The sequence below is a fragment of the Gobio gobio genome (assembly GCF_949357685.1).
Source record: "Gobio gobio genome assembly, chromosome: 1".
NCBI classification, from domain to species: Eukaryota; Metazoa; Chordata; class Actinopteri; order Cypriniformes; family Gobionidae; genus Gobio; species Gobio gobio.
Genome location: NC_137097.1, coordinates 75,818,718 through 75,839,751, shown reverse-complemented (window position 1 = coordinate 75,839,751; position 21,034 = coordinate 75,818,718). Strand labels below are relative to the sequence as shown.

Sequence of the window (21,034 nt, the reverse complement as noted above, 5' to 3'; positions counted from 1 at the left end):
TTTGGGATTGAGAAAATGTGGACAGTTTAACCATTATTCATCATGTTGATGTGACATGTTCTGCATTTTCTATCAAAGCAAACAATACAGTTCACATCACCATCGGCTGCTCTGTCTTCCTGGTGCTCATCCTCATTTTGGGGGCTTTGCTGTGGATAATGCAGTAAGTGTTTTTTTTCTTTCATTTCATATTTAATTTAACCCTCTGGTGCTGTTTAGTCATTTTTGACTGAAAAACTAAACTTGCCAAAGGTTTTGGCACTTGCTGTTTGGACACACACACAAAATAATGGACATGATTCAGAAAAAAACTGTCACACATATTGTTCTCATGAAAAATGAGCGCATTGGAAATGAATGGCTGATGAATTTCATCTAGTGGAAGCGTTTGGTACTGCGCCCAAACAATTCTTACTAAAAGCTCATTTTTTGAGATATCAAGTTTAAATTTGGAACACAACTTTTACATTTAGATTTATGGCTTTGATTTTCTCACAGTTTTAGAGTAAATGTGTTTAGCAAAATATATACTTCATATCAAAATTGAAAATGGTATTTTTGTCCATTTTTCATAACAATAAATGTACAATTTCTAAACTTTTTTCACTTCAGAAATACTCTGCCAAATATCGTATTTAAAAAAAAATCTAACTTCAGTCTGTGCTCCAATGCATTCAAGATTTATGTCAGTAAAAGTTGGAAAATAAAATTTCAGATCCATGCTCAAAACGTGAATAAATGGATTATAACTACGGCATAAATAGAATTTAGTAACATAAAATCCCCTAAAAAGAAACATTATTGAACTAAAATATAATACAATCATTTCATTGAAAAAAAAATGAAGGCTTTTTATGACTGAGGGTTAAATACCCACAAGAAGCTATTTTATTGTTTTGTTTTGAACAAATCTACTAATTGTTTTCTCACCCAGTATAAAAGGCTACTTCACACCAAAGCATCCCACACCCGAAAGCAACTCTCGCACAAATGCACAGGACAAAACAGGTAATTCAATTAGTCCTGTGTCTTATTGTTTAACTTGATGTTCTGCAAGATTAAACAAGCGATAAGTGCTTAATGCCCTGTGTGCAACTATTGTCATCACACATGATCCTAAAAGTCCTGAGAACATCAAACTGTAGTCAGACATCTTCACTTCTGTCTTTATGAAGAAACACACATCATGGACACTGTACCTGCCCAGTCCCTTGATGCCTGCGGACCCTCGTGCCAAACGCTACAGTCTGAGATGCTCTGAATAATCTGCCAGCTGCTTCTTGGCATTGATTGCCATCTCTTGGTCATGCAGCGATGTGCCTGCCGTCCTACACCTGATCTGAAGGCGATAAGAGTGGTTTTTCAGCTTATTTATGTGGGTGCACTCTAAAACATAAAGGTACTTTAGTGGCATTGGTGGTTCCATGAGATGGCTTCGCATCACTGGAACCTTTCCATTGCACAAAAGTTTTTACTTTTTTATTTTTATAAATGTTATTCACACTGAGATAAAAAAAGTGCTGTAAAAACCCCTTGTTTGAGCCTTTAATTTTAAGAGTGTAGTTGATGCATAATGGACTAATATATATATAGTAAATTCCCTGGTGTTGAATTAATTATTGTTGGAGTTAAAGAGATAATTAAGTGATGATTGAGCATTAGTGATGAACACCTGCTGACAACAAGCATAATCACTTAACTACAAATGCTGTCAGCCACAGTCTTATATGAAATCAACTGAAAATACATTAAATCTCTCTTATTGCAAATTTCTGTCAATTGTCTACAGTTCTTTTTGAGAATTAACAGAGGTTTAGATGTTGATGTTTTATTGAAAACTTAAAACTCTTTGGTTAGCTCAATGTAAAGGGCTCTTATTTTTTTCTGCTAAAGTTCTGTCTAATGTTGAAGCCTACAAAAAATGTGTCACACTTTAATTTCACATTACATATGTTTGTATAGAGTGGTGCAGGTGTGACGTCCCTTTGTAGGCCAACCGGCAGTTTGCATCGCACTGGTTCTCTTGATAAAAACCCAATAGGATTTTCCCATAGGCTTTTGGATTATCGCTAAAAACAAGCTCTGTGATCAACACAAGTTTATGATACTTACATGATTTGTCCATCAAGGTAATTATCACAGATGAACACAACTTTTATGAATTTTGAAGTCTAAATGCAGAAGTAAAAAGCTAAAGGTTGGTTATAAACGGAGTACACCACGGCCGCTCGACTTCAACATCACCATCACTTACAACAACTCTTACAGTTTTTATCTCAAAACATTTTCCCAGAGCGTTTGAGTTTGAATAGTTTATAAGAGCACGATTATGATCATAATGAGGCTGTAAAAGCGGACTGAGTTTACATCTTCGGCGTGATGACGTTTAATCTCCACAACAAATTGTGTAGTCCCATTTAGCCACTTGTTAGCAACCGCCTTTTTCAAGACACGTGACAGCTTAAAAAAATCACGAGTAGGGTAGCACTGATGTATTTTATGTCGTAGAATAAAATGTGAAAGTGTCTTGAGATTGTGTTCACCACAGACCTTATTTCAGCCATTTAAACAAAAACCCATTCAAAAACCCCATTGACTTCGGGACGCAGGAACCGGAAGTGCTAAAATGCTAACTTACTTCTGTGTTTTCGCCTACAAAAAGATGTCATATCTGCACCACACAGCTTTAAGACCAGTTATAATTGGCTTTTTGTGTGTCATGTGGTGTGTCCATGATGTAATAATCTTGTGGAAAGTCACACAGATCTTTACACTCTCAAATGATCAAGAATGATCCCGATATCCATGATATGACTTTTAATAACAAATACAGTAATGCAACAGGTTTATAAGAACATCAACTGTAAAATTCAGCTTTGTGACAGTACTTCATCAGATGTTTCTGTATTCTCGTGCTCTCAGCAGAAGTTTATATATTGTTATTGTCCAACTGCAAATGATAATTAAGATCCTTCCCAAACCTTATTCTCTTTGTGTCCGAGTTATTTCTTTAATACCGACACTTGTGTAAGGACTACAACACAGTACATTCAAAACAATTAAAGAAGTGAAAATTAAATAAAGAACATTTAAGGAGCACAAATCTATAAGATCAATGGACATAATTTGTTACATTAGCAGCAAAACAAAAGCAGCAAGTAAAAACCATTAGGCCTACAAATGGAAACTTTTTTCCCACCACAAAATAAAAAAAAGTTAAAGGGATAGTTCACCCAAAAATGAAAATCAGCTCATGATTTACTCATCCTAGGTGTATATGACTTTCTTCATTCAGACGAATGCAATCAGAGTTATATTAATTGTATCCATATATATATTGTATCCATCCATTATAAAAGTGCTCCACACACACGGCTCCGGGGCGTAAATAAAGGCCTTCTGAAGCGAATTGATGAGTTTGAGTACGAAAAATATCCATTTATAAAACTTTATAAAGTAAAATATCTAGCTTCCACCCGATCGCCTTCCGTATTCAACTTACGAATGTTATACACACCTAGGATATGGCTTGTGGGCGAGTAAATCATGGGGTCCTTTTCATTTTTCGGTGAACTATCCCTTTAATAGCGTGTCTATATCTCACACATCTAACTTTTCCCTCACAATTCTGAGTTTATTTGAATTGTGAGTCACAATTACTTTTATTATTGCGTGGCGGAAACAAGTTTCCATAGTTAGGCTACAAGCACCTCAGAACAGTGATACACAAATTCAGCTTTAAACAAAAGCAGAAATCACATAATCGTATCGTATGTTTAGTTGGCCTCGTGGAAACTGCGGGTTTGCTCCATCAGCGTCGGCGGGTTTCTGAAGCCCGTGTTCGGTCCCGCGGTCTGTATAATACCGTCCCTCTGGGTCAAATCATGCCTCCCTGACAACCAACAAGTGTGTTTTTTAATAATCTTACAGCATGTAGAAAAACATAAGACGATCATTTTGAGTGAGGGAGGGTTTGCACGTTTGTACCAGTCTGAGTGTAGATGCACCACAGCGCCCCCGTAAGGAACAAGCCCAACAAAAACGCTGCGAACACGACCACCAGCACAGGACCCTCGTCTGCTCCTGAACACAAACCACAGCGTAAAAAATATCACAAGAGCACAAGACATTTTATCTGTCTGTTATACTGCTTGATACTGCTATTTGTTGTTTGTATTTACAGTATATTTTGTATAAATAGTTGTACTCTTGTTATTGTAATTGTTCGAATTTCAGAGGATCAGCATTCTCCCCTTAAAGTGATCGGGCAAACCAAACCATAAGTCGTCACCAATTGCCCGCAAAAAATCAGGTAATTTTTTCTAAAAAAAAAACAAAAACACTATAACTTTTGTGAACTAGTCCTAGGTTTTTCGCCCTATCGGAATCTGTCTGGCTGTCAATATTTATCCCAAAAAAGTTGAAATTTCGATTCACGTCCGTGATGGGACGGCAAAACGGTATCCCTCTTGAACGGAATGAGATATTTTCACCAAACTTCGGTACACCTATGGTATCGGTCTATGGTCACGTGAAAAAGGGTGCGGCGATTGGCCACTTAGTGGTGCTATAAAATAAAAAAACACAAAAATGGCTATAGCTATGCAACAGTCAGTCCGATTGACTTGAAAACTGGCATGCGGTGTCTTTGTCCAAGTTGCCACGATTGTCTACGAGGACATTCGCTTATCTCGAAAAACATGGCTGCCATCGGCCACTGAATTTCGAGCAGGTCAATGGAGGCCGATCCTAACAAAACTCGCTGGGCCAGTTTGACTCACGGCCCTAGAGGCCTGTGAGGAATTCAAAAGAAATCGGACACTTGTTTATTTGCCCAAAATCACAGCGTCAAAACTAGGGTTGCAATATAAATGGCTCATGCGGACCTACATTACCCCAGTCAAATCACTTAAATTTGAATATTCCCCACAGTTGTTTAAAATGCAAACAAGAAATCGGTATCCTTTATCATTGTATATGGGAGTGTAATGAGATTCAAGGAAGGAGAATGTTCTTTTGATTGGTAAATTGACTGAAGAAAATGTTCCTCCCTTTGTCTATTTTATATACCCAGTGCATTTGGAGACAGTGTTGGGCACGTTACTTTAAAAAAGTAATTAGTTATAGTTACTAGTTACTTCTTACAAATAGTAACTGAGTTAGTAACTGAGTTACATCATTATAAAAGTAACTAATTACCAGGGAAAGTAATTACTGCGTTACTTTTTTTTTTTTCAAATGTTCAAATATGTCAAATAACTTGGATGCCCCCAATATTAGATATGTTACATGAATAAATTGGACACTAAATAGAATAAATTATTATTATAAAACATTGTACATTAATGTACACTATTGTAATGTTGCTGTGGGACAATGTGAGAGACACCAATCAAATTCAATGCATTATTGTAAATATTATCAGTAGGCCTACGTTAGTGTAAATATTGTGTAAATATTATCAGTACTATACTTTCCTTTGGTAGTGGAGCTCACGTTATCACCTGGGTTTTTAGCCACTAATGTGGCGGCATATGATGATGTGAGGCGCTTCAGAATCACTGGTCACCGGCGTGGAGAGACTCTTTCTTCCTGGGCATAAGCTGCACATTACATAAATATTCTTACCTTTCACCTCAACGAGGGAAAAGTAGCGCTTATACTTCCAGTTTGCGAAAGCTACCTATGAAGTCGTTGGACCATCGCTGAACGTGCATATGCGTGTGTGTGTGTGTGTGTGTGTGTGTGTGAACCATAGACCGTGAAAAAAATAGGTGTGAACTCAACCTATCAACTTCAACCTTGTCTCCCACCCACCAATCATCATCAGTTATGTGCACCACCCCACCCACCCCCAACACGCAGGGCTGGTGCGCGCGCACACACACACGCACACACACACACGTTGCAGGTCCGACTGACAGAGAGCCTGTTCGGATGAAAAGCGCTTCTGTGAGCTCAATTATAGTAACGCGACTAACGCCGCTTTTTTTTCCTCAGTAACGCTAACGGCGTTGTAACGGGAGGAACAGTAATTCGTTTGATTACTCGTTACTGAAAAAAATAATTCCGTTAGTAACGCCGTTTATCTGTAACGCCGTTATTCCCATCACTGTTTGGAGATGAATGCAAGAAAGCACAAACTGATTAATTTTAGTTTGCTCCAGGAAAAGTGCGCTATTTCTTTAAAATGGAAGGAGACCCAAGGGCCCTCCCCTATCCAATGGTTTAAAGAAATGACCAGAAACCTTGCCTTGGAAAAACTGACTTGTGTAGTTAAAGGGAAACTAAAATACTTTTACAAAATTTGGACTCCTTTTTGCACTATTGTAACCATTACTAGATGATTGTATAAATCATATAGAAATATATAAAACAAAATACCTTCTTATCCATGTGTTTAAAAGCCTTAAGCTTGAACCCCTTTAATTTTATTTCTTCTAGTTACCATTAGCCGCAAATTAATCAAAAGTCTTGCACATTCACAGGACATATACGCATTTGATGACTTGCAGAGGGAATTATTAGCCGAAATGACGAATTATCGTACACTCTTTAACCCTTAAAGACCGAGTCAGCCGCCCCCGGCTGAAAAAAAACTATCGTTCTAAAATGTTTAATAACTTTTAAACCGCTAATCCAATCTGTATGCTGTAAAATGCGCCGTAAAAAGCTTTTCAGAAGTATCATATTTCTCACGACTGATTATTCAGAGGCTCCATGGTGAGCGTGGATGCGTTATCAAAATCTGCAGCATTGATTCGTCAAGGAAACGCATGTGGGTTGTTCCCATGAGCTAAACAGAAACGATTGTTGATCATTAGCCCCCCCCAAAAAAAAATCCAGTAAGTTCACAGTAAAAACATCACCTTTTAGCTGCATTTTTTCTTAAAACTCTATTAATTTAATGTAATGTTCTCTTGTTTAACCCTCTGGGGTTCTTCATTTATGGGTCACACTCAGGACCTTCGGGTCAAAAAATGACCCAGAGGGCGGGATTAAGATAAAAAAGATTTGAGTAAAATCAATTAAATATATTTTTGTTCAATAATATATATATTTGTTTTTTGGTGTTTTGAGATATTTTTATGATTTATAATTAATATTTATGCAATAATTATGACCAATTTTTTCCCATTGAATATAACAAAAAATATATATATATATATATATATGTATATATATAATTAATTTTATAAGGCCTCATGAAAGTAATTGTTTAAATGAGATTGGTGCCATCCGGTGGACACATTGAGCATTTTTATCACGCAATAGCACATTTTTACCACTATAGTGGATCTTGCGTTTTATAAATTTTTTTAAAAATCGTAGCTTTCGGAATCGTAGCTTCATCGGAATGGTCCGAAACTTGGTGACTTTATTGGTACTTGGTATATGAACACCCCAACAAATTGGGGACAGGATTTGAAAAGTCTAAGTGGTCGAAAAAAAAAAAAAAGTCGCACTCAATACCTTCGGGTCAAAAATGACCCCCATAGGAAATGAATGGGAAATTGGCAAAAATATGAAAATACAGAGTTTTTTTGTGCATACAATCTACAAATCAGCCAGGATGCAGAAAAAAAGGACTCGACAGTGAAGGAGTGAATCTCTAAAACATCAAGAGTGCAAAACAGACAAAAAAACTCACACACACACACACTTATACACACAAAAATACACACACACACACACACACACACACACAAAAGTGTGTGTGTGTGTGTGAGTTTTTTTGTCTGTTTTGCACTCTTGATGTTTTAGAGATACACCCCTTGACCCGCAGTACCCCAGAGGGTTAAAATTATACATGACACTTGATGCTAACTGCTAGAATGGGTGAGAAAAACAAAGAAAAGAAGAGGCAAGTCAGGTGCCCCAAAAATGTTCTTTGTCTTTAAGGGTTAAAAAACAGATTCTAAAAAGGGTGTTTTGGCAGCAACGTCATATAAAAAATCATTAGTGAAAAGTCCTTAAAAGAAAAAAATGTCTTAGTTTGAAGAACCTAATGAACCCGTTTCCAATATAAAGAACATTTTGTGTGTTTGAAAGTTTCCATGGATGTCAAAAGTGAACGACAGATGTCAATACAGAACCTTATTTTAAGAGTGTAAGCAACCGAATGAAGCAGGTGTAACGCACCGCTGTGTGTGGGAGTCTGTCTCGACATCTCAGCGAGTTTACCTGAAACACACACACACACACACAAATAGAACAAGCACAACATGCATTAGTTAAGGAGGTAATGCAAATGTTTGTGTGAATGAAAGTTCAGTGTACAAACCAGCAGGGGGAGCCAGAAACCCAACAGGATACGTCACCAATACGGGCCGAGACAGATTTCTGTCCTCACACTGTACGAGAAAGACAAACATGTGTGAGATGTTTACTAGCAGATATTCAAGATTTCATTAGTGGTCATTACTGTACAGTATAATTCTGGCTCCAGTGTCATTCCACTCTTTTAGTTATTTTACATTTTAGGGTGCTCAAAGATATGCATCTCCGCAACAGACTTCTACCATTTTGGACAGGGTTTATGTCAAGTCCCATATAAAGTAATGACCTGTTGAGAAGCAGGTGTGTGTGTGAGAGCCGGTATCTGAGTCCCCTGTGCACAGATCCGAGCGTCGGCCCCTGAGGGCCCCTCATCTGCCACACACAGACGCAGCCGGCAATGCAGGAACTGAATGGAGTTATTATAGACCGGCCGCAGGAGGAAACTGAAGCGCAGCGTGTTTGCGCTCTCGCGTTCATCTTCCCTTCTCCTCCGTCTGCGTTCCTCAGGCTTCCTGGCCCTGAATCTGTCGGGTCTCTTGTCTTTAATCCGTCGCGGTCTCTCGTCGCTGCCGCGGCCCCCGGTCTGTCCCCAGCGAGAGAGTGGACGTCTTCTGTCGTTTTTCCTGTCGGCCTTCTCGTCCTCCTCATCTGCATCGCTCTCTTCTTGTTCACTCCCTGGGCTGTCTGTTGCTTCCTGGGATTCTCTGTCGGGAAGTGTGAAGGAGGGGTCGGACGGGCAGGAATCTTTGATGATGGACCAGCCGCTGTGAGCCTGTGGATCTGAGAGAGGAGAAACCAGACACGACTGGAGCTCCACAGCCTCCGCAGCACCAGACCCCACTGAGATCTGACAGAGAGGACAGAGAAATCAAACACTGCACCCCATAAACCACCCGGAACACCCCAGCAACCACATAGCAACCATCTGTAAATATGTTTACGTTTAGTTTTTCTCTTTACTATTCTTAATGACTAATATTGTACACATTGTAACTTATCTAACCATCATTTATATAATTTTTGTTGAATTCTTGGGGAACACTTTATTTTGAGGGTCTCTTTTGAACATTGTGTTGACTATAAGTAACTTTGCAAATACATGTCAAATAACTCTCATTAGAGTATTAGTAAACTGTCTGTTTAATATCGGTTAACCCTTTATTGTGATGGTCCATCAACAGACATTCTACTGACTATAAGTAACTTTGCAAGTACATGTCAACTTATTCTAACCCTAACCCAACCAGTCTACTAATACTCTACTAAGACTCTAATGAGAGTTAGTAGACATGTAGGTGCAATGCTAATTATAGTCAAGAGAATGTGTTAAAGGGACCATCAAAATAAAGTGAAACCAATTCGTGTTGCTACACTGCAAAAAATGCTTTTCTTGCTTAGCATTTTTGTCTTGTTTTCAGTCCAAATATCTAAAAAATCTTACATTAAGAAGCATTTACTAGTCAAGCAAAAGTTTTTGTCTTGTTTTGGGGGAAAATAACTCAAAATTAAGGGAGTTTTTGCTTAAAATAAGCAAAATAATCTGCCAATGTGGTAAGCAAAATAATCTTGTTTTCTGTTTGAGTTAAGATTATTTTGCTTACCCCATTGACAGATTATTTTGCGTAACCAAAAAATCTATTAAGAAATATCTGCGGCCAAATAAAGCAAACACCGATCTCCATAATGGTGATTCTGCTTGTTAAAGGTGCACTATGTAACATTTTTGCAGTAAAATTTCCATTAACCACTAGGCCAGTGTTGCCAGTGGGGTAAGCAAAATAATCTGCCAGTGGGGTAAGCAAAATAATCTTGTTTTCTGTTTGAATTAAGATTATTTTGCTTACCCCATTTGCAGATTATTTTGCTTATTTTAAGCAAAAACTCCCTTAATTTTGAGTTATTTTCCCCCAAAACAAGACAAAAACTTTTGCTTGTCTAATAAATGCTTCTTAATGTAAGATTTTTTTGATATTTGGACGGAAAACAAGACAAAAATACTGAGTAAGAACAGCATTTTTTGCAGTGTAGGTGTTGGTTGTCTGCAAGCTTAGCCGACTCCGAACTATTATTCCTGATTTGTTGGCATTATTTGTTTGGCATTATTTGTTTGTTATTATTTGACTATTTTAGTTTTTTCATATAAACTCGGCTGCACAGCAACAGTGGTTATTCCACAGGGAATATTTGCAGTTGTCCACTAGTGGCCTTCATTCACATATACACATATTCACACAAGAGGCGACAGGAGTCTGTGGTCCTTGAGCTGCTTTAGTCATGTTATCGACTTTAATCATTTTAGCGCCATCTATCATCAGCTCTGACCTTCAGGAGGCGCCGGCCGCACTGACCTGCACGTAGAGCCGCTCGTGCGCGCTGATCACGCAGGGCCCCACGGTTCTCTTCTCATAGGCCTCAGTCACGAATAGCTCCATGGACAGCAGTGGAGCCGCGCGGGCTCTCGCCACCCAGGGAGGAGCCGCAGCCGGACTGAGACGCAGCGCTTCCTCAGGCCGGACGGAGGGAATCACGTCTGCCGGACTCACACGAGTGGACAGAGACGAATCACAGCTGATCTGAGTAGAAACAGACCAAGACACAGATCAAAACCAAACTGGTCAATAAAACTTGAAAGAAAAGCGAGGACTGATCAAAAGTGACAGGGAAGACTTTAATGTAACAAACACCATAAAAGTTGTTTCTTCCTGTGTGTTTTTGTCTTGTTTTCCAGTATAAATATCTAAGTATTCTTGAATCAACATAAATGTACTTAAAAAGCTAAATGACATGATATATTTATTCTCGTTTTCCAAAAAAAAAAAAAAAATCTATAAACAAATATCTGCGGCCAAATAAAGCAAACACTGATCTCCATAATGATGACCTGACAATAGATTCTGCTTGTTAAAGGTGCACTATGTAACATTTTTGCAGTAAAATATCCAAAAACCACTAGGCCAGTGTTATATATTATGTGAAGTACTCACAATATCTAAAATGTTTCCAACTATTTGTAAAAAACGGGAAAAATGCTGTTTTAACCAAGGAACCGGGACGTGTGAGGGAATCATATCATATCTGCGTTCTCCTCAGTTTCCGGTTTTATTCTGCAACAAGTGTCATAGCAGCCGTCGAGAGAACACACAGAGTAACGTCATCACATCATCAACACACTCAGATGTGTCTAATATGATCAACAGAACTGCGTTACCTCACACTCATGACCGGAAAAAGCAGAAATGTCGCCGTTGACTGTGGCATCATAAAAGTCCCGCTGCTCGCGAGGCGTGTGTTGCGTTCATCTTATTAACAATCGCTCCAGCAGTTCCTCAGCTCCACATCACTCCTGCTCTACTTCACTACAGTAACGTTAATGATCACATCAACATGATTTCCACCTGAGTCCTATCCCGATTCTTTCCCACCGGCTGTGAGGTGAAGACCACATTTCCCAAGATTCTGCGCTCAAACGTGCCGTCATCAAACTACCTTTGTTTTAAATAGGTGACCTCTAGCGGACAGAAAAGTTACATAGTGCACCTTTAACGGCAGGTGTTCAGGTCAATCACCACTCAATCAATCAATTATCTCATTAACTTTAACACTGCTTTAGAGTTACTTTTAACACTCTCGAGTGTGAACTCAAATAAACTCTGAGGAGTTTTAATTTAACACTGGAATTTTTGCTGTGTAATGTTACAAATCAGTCAATTATGACACAGTTCACAGTTTGAATGCTCCCCATTTAATGCACTAGGTTTTAAAACACACTCACATGAACGGCCAGTGGACTCGTCTCATCCAAACCCTCCCAGTCCGTCTCATTGTTCCAACCCTCCGATGGCTTTTGTTTCCACAGGAACACCTTAAAAACACAATTAAAGAATAAGTAATGCACCATTCTTCCCTTTTTCTTTTGAAGATGTTCCCATCTCCAAACCTGATAATGCTTTGCTCTGCTGGATTCGGTTCAGTGTGACCTGGGTCATCTGTTTTTGGTGTCTGATTATGCCTTATTTTATACAACCACACAAACAAACAGTGACAGCAAGATGGCGTGACCCAGGTCAGATTTAATTGTCGCACTACAGAAATAATCATATGCTATTTTATGGTCATTTTATGGATCTTGACAAATCAGAAGTCACTATGAACTGACGCTGTATTATACTGAATTACAGATGTTCTGTTGTATAACAGAATTTTATGCTGAAAACAATTGAATTACCTCAGCTATATTAATATTACCATTATTTTAAAATTCATATAATCATATTTAATTATAATTAAGTTTAATAATGTCTCTCTCTCTCTCACCGTGTTTGTGTAATGAACTCTTCCGTTCGCTCCATCCATTTCTCCCTCCGTCCCACAGGAAATGACTGGGAAAACCAACAGGAAATGGCTTCCGTTAAATTCGGCCTTGCAGTCACGATCTCGCAGGGTCACTGTCGTCACTGGCGAAATCTGTGTGTGTTCAAACAATCCAATCGATAAAAGATTTTTAAGCTGCATTTATTTGATTAAAAAAAATACAGTAAAAACAATGAAATATTATTACAAGTTAAAATAGCTGTTTTCTTTGTGAATATATTGTGAAATTTTCAGCAGCATTACTCCAGTCTTCAGTTTTACATGATCCTTCAGAAATCATTCTGATATGAGGATTTGATGCTCAAGAAACATTTATGATTATTATCAGTTGTGCTGCTTCATATTTTTGTGGAAACGGTCATATACTTTTTTGATGAATATAAAGTTCAAAAGGACATAATTATTTGAAATAGAAATCTATACATTATAATGTCTTTACTGTGGAAGTTTGCTTCCACCACGGAATAAAAAAGAAAATAAAAAAGGTAATTTACTTTTACTTTTTTTAGAATTTGCAGATTCAAACTATATCTGCAGAAACTATATAAAATATATTAAACTATATGTATAAACTATAAGATATAAACTACGCACTTACGAAGTAAAATCTTGTAATTAAAATCAAATTTTTTTTATTTAAAAAAAAAAAAATTCCATGGTGGTAACAACAACCAAAAAACAGAATAAAAAGGAGAATAGCAAGATGTAAAATTGCAATTGTGAGAAAATGTCAGAATTGTGAGATAAAAAGTCACAATTTACTGTCGCTTTTGATCAATTTAATGCATCCTTGATGAATAAAAGTTTAAAAAATATATATTACTGACCTCAAATAGTTTACACATGTTTTGTTGCACTAGTACTTTTACAAGCATGAATAAAGAAAGAATATTTTCAGGCAGTGTGCTGGTTACCTGTAGCATCTGCGTATCCACGGTAACAGAAAGAGCTCCGCCCTCACACTCCCAGCTGAGCGCCTCTCTGCTTCTGTCCGTCATGATGACGTCGCCCTGCTGCCGCCCGTCTGAAGGCCTCACCTCGGAGCCTGAGCGTCACAAAAAAGGCTCACTGAGCGACCTGGCTGTCTACATAGGCAGCTGAGTACTTTTAAAAAAACAGTATGTGAAAGCGTTCGCAATATGTGATGATAAAACAGTATGAGATTTAAAACAGTAGTATACGACATTGATTTCACATGAGCTCATTATGTTGTGCGGGTGGCATTTGCATTTGAACATGATTTTTTTCTAGGAACTTGATATGAGTTGGAAGAAAAATGCTGATTCATGCATCACACCGGAAATAAAAGATCAAATTATAGATATATCAGGTCAATAAGGATAGAAATGTAGATAATAGACATCACTATACATCTGCAGTTGATTGATAATAAGAAGAATTGCAAAAAAAAATTGTATTACGAGTTTTCTGAAATGTTTAAATATGCAAATGAGGCATTGTCTAATTACATATGTGCTAATTTGCGCACATTTCCAGGAGATGAATCTGAACATTGGATAGAGTCAGGATCAAAATTCTTGTTTGATTTTCTTAACACATTAGATTTAAAGGTTTTTAGCAAGGGGATTTTGAATATCTCTTTTTATCACTCCATAAATCAGAAAATAATGTCAACAGACAGAAAAAAACCCATTTTCGTCATGTTTTTAGGAATAAACTGTTATATAAATGAGTGTGAATGATATATGAACAAACCCAACAGTAAAAACCTTCAGAGTATAGACAGGAATAAAACTCTAAGTTGTTGTGTGTGTAAGTGATGCTGAAGTGGAGGAAAAACTCTTTAAAGATACGTACTGTAATTGAAATCTACAGACGCAAATGCATAAAATCTATTAAAATAAATGTTTTTTGGATGTTTTCTTTCCTTTTAGTCTTAAACAACACATTATAAAAAGCCAAATAGCACAAAATATCAAAATTGACCAGTGCATGAAAAACTAATGGTTGTGCTTTAATGCATATTCATATGTTGCACACATTAAAAAAAAGTCACTTTTTCCCACCTTCTCTTAACTTGATCACGAAGCGATTGGCCAGATCAGCCTCGGTGTATGAGGTCACTTTGGGAAAGCCGTTCTGATGAGCCCATTCTAGAAGGTCGGGGGTGCTGTGGAGGTCAGAGGTAACAGTACTGGTCATGCGGAGGTCGGGGGCTTGAGTTCTGTACGGTGGACTGACGCTGTTGGACGACTGAAAGAGACACAACTTAAGAAAGTGTTTGGAAAAGCGCAGAGGTTAGAAATACAGACTGATGAAGCTCTGACTTACATAGACCCTGATGTGACCTCTGACCTCTGGAGCCACCAAAGCCCAGTTGACTGAAACTGCACTGCTGAGGATTAGAGCAATCCTGTGGTAACCTGAGCGAGCCACTGGGGGCAGCAGAGAGACGGACACCTCCACCTGCAAAGAGCTGAGACAGACATGCCTTTACTTTCATGAGTTTTCATGGTGGCGGGTTGTCAGTTATGACAGAGAATCCTTGAGAGTTTGTTAAATAATGCTGTTTTGATAGAGCCCTGGTAGAGAATCAAAAGGTTTAAATGTAGAAAAATAAAGCTTGCTTTTTTATTAAAATGAATAGAAATGCAATGCATTATTTGGATTATTATTATAAAACAATTATTTTATTATTGTTGTCATTTTTATGTATGACTTTTATTGTCCTTAGTGTATACCCTTATTTCATTTGAATACATTTATCCATTTCTTCTATTTTTATTTCTTACTTTTTAATGTTATTTATTTATTTATTTATTTATTTATTTATTTATTTATTTATTTATTTATTTATTTATTTATTTATTTATTTATTTATTTATTTATTATGTACCAAATTTATGTAATCTGACATGAAATATGTAAATATTTTATGTGTTAATTATATAACATAAGTCAATTTATTTGACTTATTAAGTACTTGGAATTATCATCATGTTAAAAGTGTTATATTATTATTAGGATTTATATTAATTATTTTATTAAAACATTTATTTTATTATTAATGTCCTTTTTATATATGCCTCTTAATTTCCTTTAGTGTATACCTTTATTTAATTTTTTATTAATTTATCAACTACTTCCAATTGTATTTCTTACTTTTTATTGTCGTTTTTTATTTCTTATGTATTTTCTTATGTATGACAAATGTCTTTTAAATGTTATGTTATTTAACATATTTTTACATATACATTTTAAATAATAAATGTACATAAAATGTTTCGTGTAAAAATTACATAAAATATTTTTGAATTATCTTTGTGTATGAAATGTGTTATATTATTATTGTTATGTATATATTATTTTATATCTTTTTTCATCGAGGCATGGCCTCCTCTAGACCCCTGAAGGTGTGCTGTGGTATCTGGCACCAGGATGTTAGCAGCAGATCCTTTAAGTCATGTAAGTTGCGAGGTTGGGCCTCCATGGATTGGACTTGTTTGTTCAGCTCATCCCACAGATGCTCGATTGGATTGAGATCTGGGGACTTTGGAGGCCAAGTCAATGCCTCAAACTCGTTGTGCTCCTCAAACCATTCCTGAAGCATTTGTGCTTTGTGGCGGCGCATTATCTGCTGAAAGAGCCACAGCCACCAGGGAATATCGTTTCCATGAAAGGCTGGACATGGTCTCAGCAATGCTTAGGTAGGTGGGACGTGTCAAAGTCACATCCACATGGATGCAGGACCCAAGGTTTCCCAGCAGAACATTGCCCAAAGCATCACTGCCTCCACCACTCCTTATCAGTGTACTCCTTAATTCGTTATTATTTTTTATTTCTTATGTGCTTTATGACTACTATTATTTTATACATTCAACATTAAAGTCATTATGAACCTGCCACACTCTTTTAGTTTCTGCTTCTCCTGTCAGGTTTGAGAGCTGAACTCACCCGCACAGGGCGGAGCCGGATGACCACAGCCGGATGATGTGGACCTCCGTCTCCGCGGGCTCATCTGACGGCGTGCAGCCGTGAATGTCCTGCTCCTGAATCTCTGAGGCCAGATAGTTCTGCGACAGGAAGAGAGACCGCAGGCGGCACTCGCTCGGCATGCTGGGATCTGCAGACGGATTGGGAACTGCATCAGGATGAATACCATCACAAAGTGTCATCCTGCAGGTCTGTGTTTGTTCTCACCCTCTCCCAGTCGAAGGTAAACGCGGTTCGCGCGCACAGTGTGTGTGAGCGACGAGATGGTGGCGTGTCTCTGGAGAATCCAGCGGAGCAGAACTCGAGGCCGCCACGGCAGAGACGGGACCTGCGTCACGCGGATGGACATCCCCGAAGACTCGGCTGTGGAGTTGAGAGACACCTAGGACAGCAGGTCAACACACAGTGTTGGGAAAAAGTAATCCGTTACAATATAGTTACTCCCTAAAAAAAGTAACTAACAGTACTCTACTCACCTGGGCTAGGCTTGTTTGTTTTTTAATAACAGAAAAAAAAACTAAAGTTCTATTTTTGGCAAATGTAAAGGCCCAAAATTGAAATGAATAAACCTCAGGCTGAAGGAAATGCAAATTCACGTCTGTACAGTAGAGGGCGCAGTCCATCAAGTTCTCGAAACAGTAAAAAATGAAAAAAATAATAAAGAGTCAAGTCAAGTCAAGTCAACTTTATTTATATAGCGCTTTTAACAATGTAGATTGTTTCAAAGCAGCTTTACAGTGTTAAACATGAAAATAATGCAGCATAATTTTATTCAGCTGTATAGCCATTCTGGAAAAATTTCAAGTATCATACAGTGACAGTGTGGGCTTTAGATCAATAATTTGATCAGTAATTTAGTTTAAATGGTTAATTTAGTTTATTATTTAGATGTATTTCGATGTTTAGTTGAAAAATTTAGTGTCCCCAACTGAGCACGCCAAGCCAGAGGCAACAGTGGCAAGGAAACCAAAACCCCATTAGGTGACCTAAAGAGTACAAATTTTACTCCCTAAAAAAGTAACTAACTGCGGTACTTAGTTACTTTTTATGTAAAGTAATGTGTTACGTTACTTTTTCTCACCTGGGCTAGGCTTGTTTGTTTTTGTTTTTTTTTGTTTTTTTTATTAAACGGCTTGTTTATTTTTTAATAACAGAAAAAAACCAAAGTTCTATTTTTGGCAAATGTAAAGGCACTTTCACATCAAAATTGAAATGAATAAGCCTCATGGTGCGTTCACACCGGACGTGAATGACGCGAATAAATCGCGCTATTCGCGCAAAATTGGACGCTTGAAAATTGTTTGTTTACTCGCTTCATTCGCGCGTTACATTCACTGCATAACAGACGCGAATTTGCGTCATGGGAGGAGCTTCTGCCAGCGGCTCGTCTCGTTGAGAAATGTCTGACATGGGCTGTGTTTACACGTCTTTTTGTTCAAATCTACTGTTAATGTGTGACAAAACGTAGTTTTAAGACTTTTTCAGGCGATAATGTAGTAGTTTAAAGCTCAAATCTGTGGTTTATTTATAAAGAGAGTGCCTATTTGAACATTTTATCTGGCGTTTTCGGAGTTGTGAGCTCCAGTGGAATTTTACGTTACCGTTGTAGCCTACTGGCACTGACTTTGAATGTTTGACTGAATTGTTTGCTTTATTTCATGTGTAGCTTATTATACCTTTTACTTATACTTTTGTATTATTGATCAAACATAAACTTGCATTTAACAAAAAGAGACTGGGTTGTGTTTCATGTCATTTAATGTTATCATAGTGATAATCATATTGTCGGAACCAGATATTAATATGCAGATTTTCTCCTCATTGTTGTCACTACTAGAGCAAGCTCCTGATTGGTTAACCCAAGTTTGGTTTTGCCAAACATTCGTACATATTCAGGTCTTTAGCGACCCGGATCTATATCTAACATGGATAGATCTATACCTGTCGCGATAATATATAAAACTCCTGATATTTGAGTAACAATTACAGAAGAATAAAATAAAACATATTTCGTTACCTTTTGGAGCTTGGAAGGGTTCAGTTTGAGCAGATGTTTTATACCATCATCACTTAACTCATTTCCCAGTACATTCAGCATTTCGCGATCTCACGCATATCCTCAAAACTCTTTTTCAACGTCTTCTAAATAAATATTTTGATCACTGACAGCTTCCTTCACCAGATCCATCATCAAGTGACAGTGACAGTAATATTTGATTATGTTCAGTACTGTCTCTGCAGTAAATCGCTGAGCCATTTCAAGTTTTGCAGATTATATGTACAGTATATTATTGTTTTGTTTTCTGTCTGAGGTAAATATGAGTGAAACGTCACTTCATCAGTGTGTATCAGACATTGAATGAATTGCACTCATTTTGTCATTATAGATTTATTTATTATTGTGCAGATAAAAAAAATGCGTACAATCTTACACACCTCGGGTCGTTAGCGACATTATACAATTTTGACAAAAAACTTGTGTAAAAACAGGCATTCAATTATAATTTTATAAAAAATTTTCTTGTTATATTGTTTAAAATGGATTGATTGAGGAATACTAAGAAGATTGATGTCTAACTTTAAAAAATGAATGAGTAGGAGGAGGGTAGTGAATGCCGTCTCGGGTCGCTAAAGACCCGAGGTATGCATTTAAGGGTTAACGCGGCGAGAATATCCGCCAAAGTTCAGATTTTTCAACTCGCGCCGAATCATTCACGCGAATCGCGCCGCAGAATGTCTATTCGTGTCTTTGCATTGACTTAACATGTAAATCACTCGCGCGAAACGCTTCATTCGCGCGAATCGCGCCGCAGAATGTCTATTCATGTCTTTGCATTGACTTAACATGTAAATCACTCGCGCGAAACGCTTCATTCGCGTCCGGTGTGAACACACCATCAGGCTAAAGGAAATGCAAATTCACGTCTGTACAGTAGAGGGTGCAGTCCATAAAGTTCTCGAAAAAGTAATAATAAAGAGTACAAATTTGAATACAAACAGCATAAATAATAGATAGTATTAGTAATAAATATGTAATATCAAGTAAATCACACACACCTGCACCATTACGTTGATGTTGGGCGGCAGTCCCTCGTTTTCTAACACCCAACGCACGGCATGCTGGGAGCTCAGCATCAGAATCACTGGACGGTTGACGGGCCGAGAAAGGGTCAAAGTTCTCAACACCACCGTCACCTGTGGACAGGACACCTGAGTGGGACGTGTGCACATCAGCAGGACCAATGAGCGGACAGACGTCTTATACCTGTTTATTGGAGGCTTTGCCGACTGAAATCACATGGGTCTCTTTAGCTCCGCCCTCTCTGGACGCACAGCCCGTTCCCGCCTCGAAGCGCTCCAGTTGAGCCTGCACAGGATGCAGCGCCCCCACAGGCCACATGGAGCACTGCAGCTCCCTGCTGGACACTGACACACACACATCACTGAATCAGTTACAAGACTAAAGACATTTTCTGTCATTGAAACCAGAGAATTTGGTGTTATATAGTATTATCACCATGGGATTCTTACAATATCTTATTATTATTATTATTATTATTATGATTATACAGTAGCATGGTATTACCTCTGATACTGTACCACGGTACAAAACACACACACGCTAACACTCACTCACACTTATTTAACGTAACAGCTTACGTCCAACTCAGAGACGCAAATTAAACTCACAGTCCTGTCATACACAGCACAGGACACTGTCAATGCATTCACACACTCACACACACACACACACACACACACACACACACACACACACACACACACACACACACGCACACGTCTACTCAAGCTTTCACATGCACCCTTGAGAACTGTGTCTGGCTGCTCTCTCTTTCACCTGCATTACAGAAACCACTGAAATATATCACAGCTTTATACTGGAATCAATGGAGATTTTAAAGGGTGGGTTTTACCTGCAGTTCCGACCACAGCCTGGAGGAGGCAGAGCAGAGCACCGGCCGTCCAGGGCATCATCCTTCAGCACTTCTCAGATTTCAGACGCAGAAAGGTCTTACACCAACATACTAAGAGACAAGTGAAGGGATGTGAAGAGAGAGAAAGTGAGGGAGAACAATTATTAAAGCCCATAACCCAGCAGATATTGTTGGTTTTAACGACTTCAACTTTGATTTGAGTCATAAAGTAGCCTGAAGTGTTTTCAGTATAGCAAGACAAACGGGAGACAAGAAAGTATTAAATCCCACGACTTCCCAATGACTTAAAGGGACGGTTCACCCACCCACATGAAAAAATACTATAGTATATTATAGTAAAATTACAGTAAAATCACTCTAGTTAATACTATAGTGTTGTTGAACCATACTATAGTAAAGATACTACAGTAAATTGTAGTATTTACTACACTTTGTTAATTTACTGTAGTATATTTACTATAGTACGGTTCAAA

General features: G+C 38.0%; 2 protein-coding genes across 2 annotated transcripts in view; one reads left to right on the top strand and one right to left on the bottom strand.

Annotated features, from left to right (window-relative positions):
* The window catches only part of LOC307125219 (interleukin-7 receptor subunit alpha-like), a 9,815-nt gene extending 6,831 nt beyond the window's left edge, over positions 1-2,984 (top strand). Inside the window, exons 6-8 of the mRNA XM_079814930.1 lie at positions 79-163; positions 935-1,008; positions 1,176-2,984. Of these exons, the coding sequence (XP_079671056.1) occupies positions 79-163; positions 935-1,008; positions 1,176-1,261 (245 nt within the window). The 3' untranslated portion in view covers positions 1,262-2,984. The remainder of the gene's footprint in view (positions 1-78; positions 164-934; positions 1,009-1,175) is intronic.
* A 792-nt stretch (positions 2,985-3,776) lies between these two features.
* On the bottom strand, positions 3,777-20,598 carry engl (endoglin, like; the record flags this gene model as incomplete). Its single annotated transcript, XM_079811368.1, has 15 exons — positions 3,777-3,892; positions 3,988-4,083; positions 8,285-8,354; positions 8,567-9,127; positions 10,629-10,853; positions 12,053-12,142; positions 12,595-12,744; positions 13,566-13,696; positions 14,679-14,865; positions 14,944-15,088; positions 16,567-16,735; positions 16,813-16,987; positions 19,663-19,800; positions 19,871-20,031; positions 20,541-20,598. The coding sequence occupies 15 exons, from the start codon at positions 20,596-20,598 to the stop codon at positions 3,777-3,779; spliced, it is 2,472 nt and encodes an 823-aa protein (XP_079667494.1).
* Between the last annotated feature and the right edge of the window lie 436 nt (positions 20,599-21,034).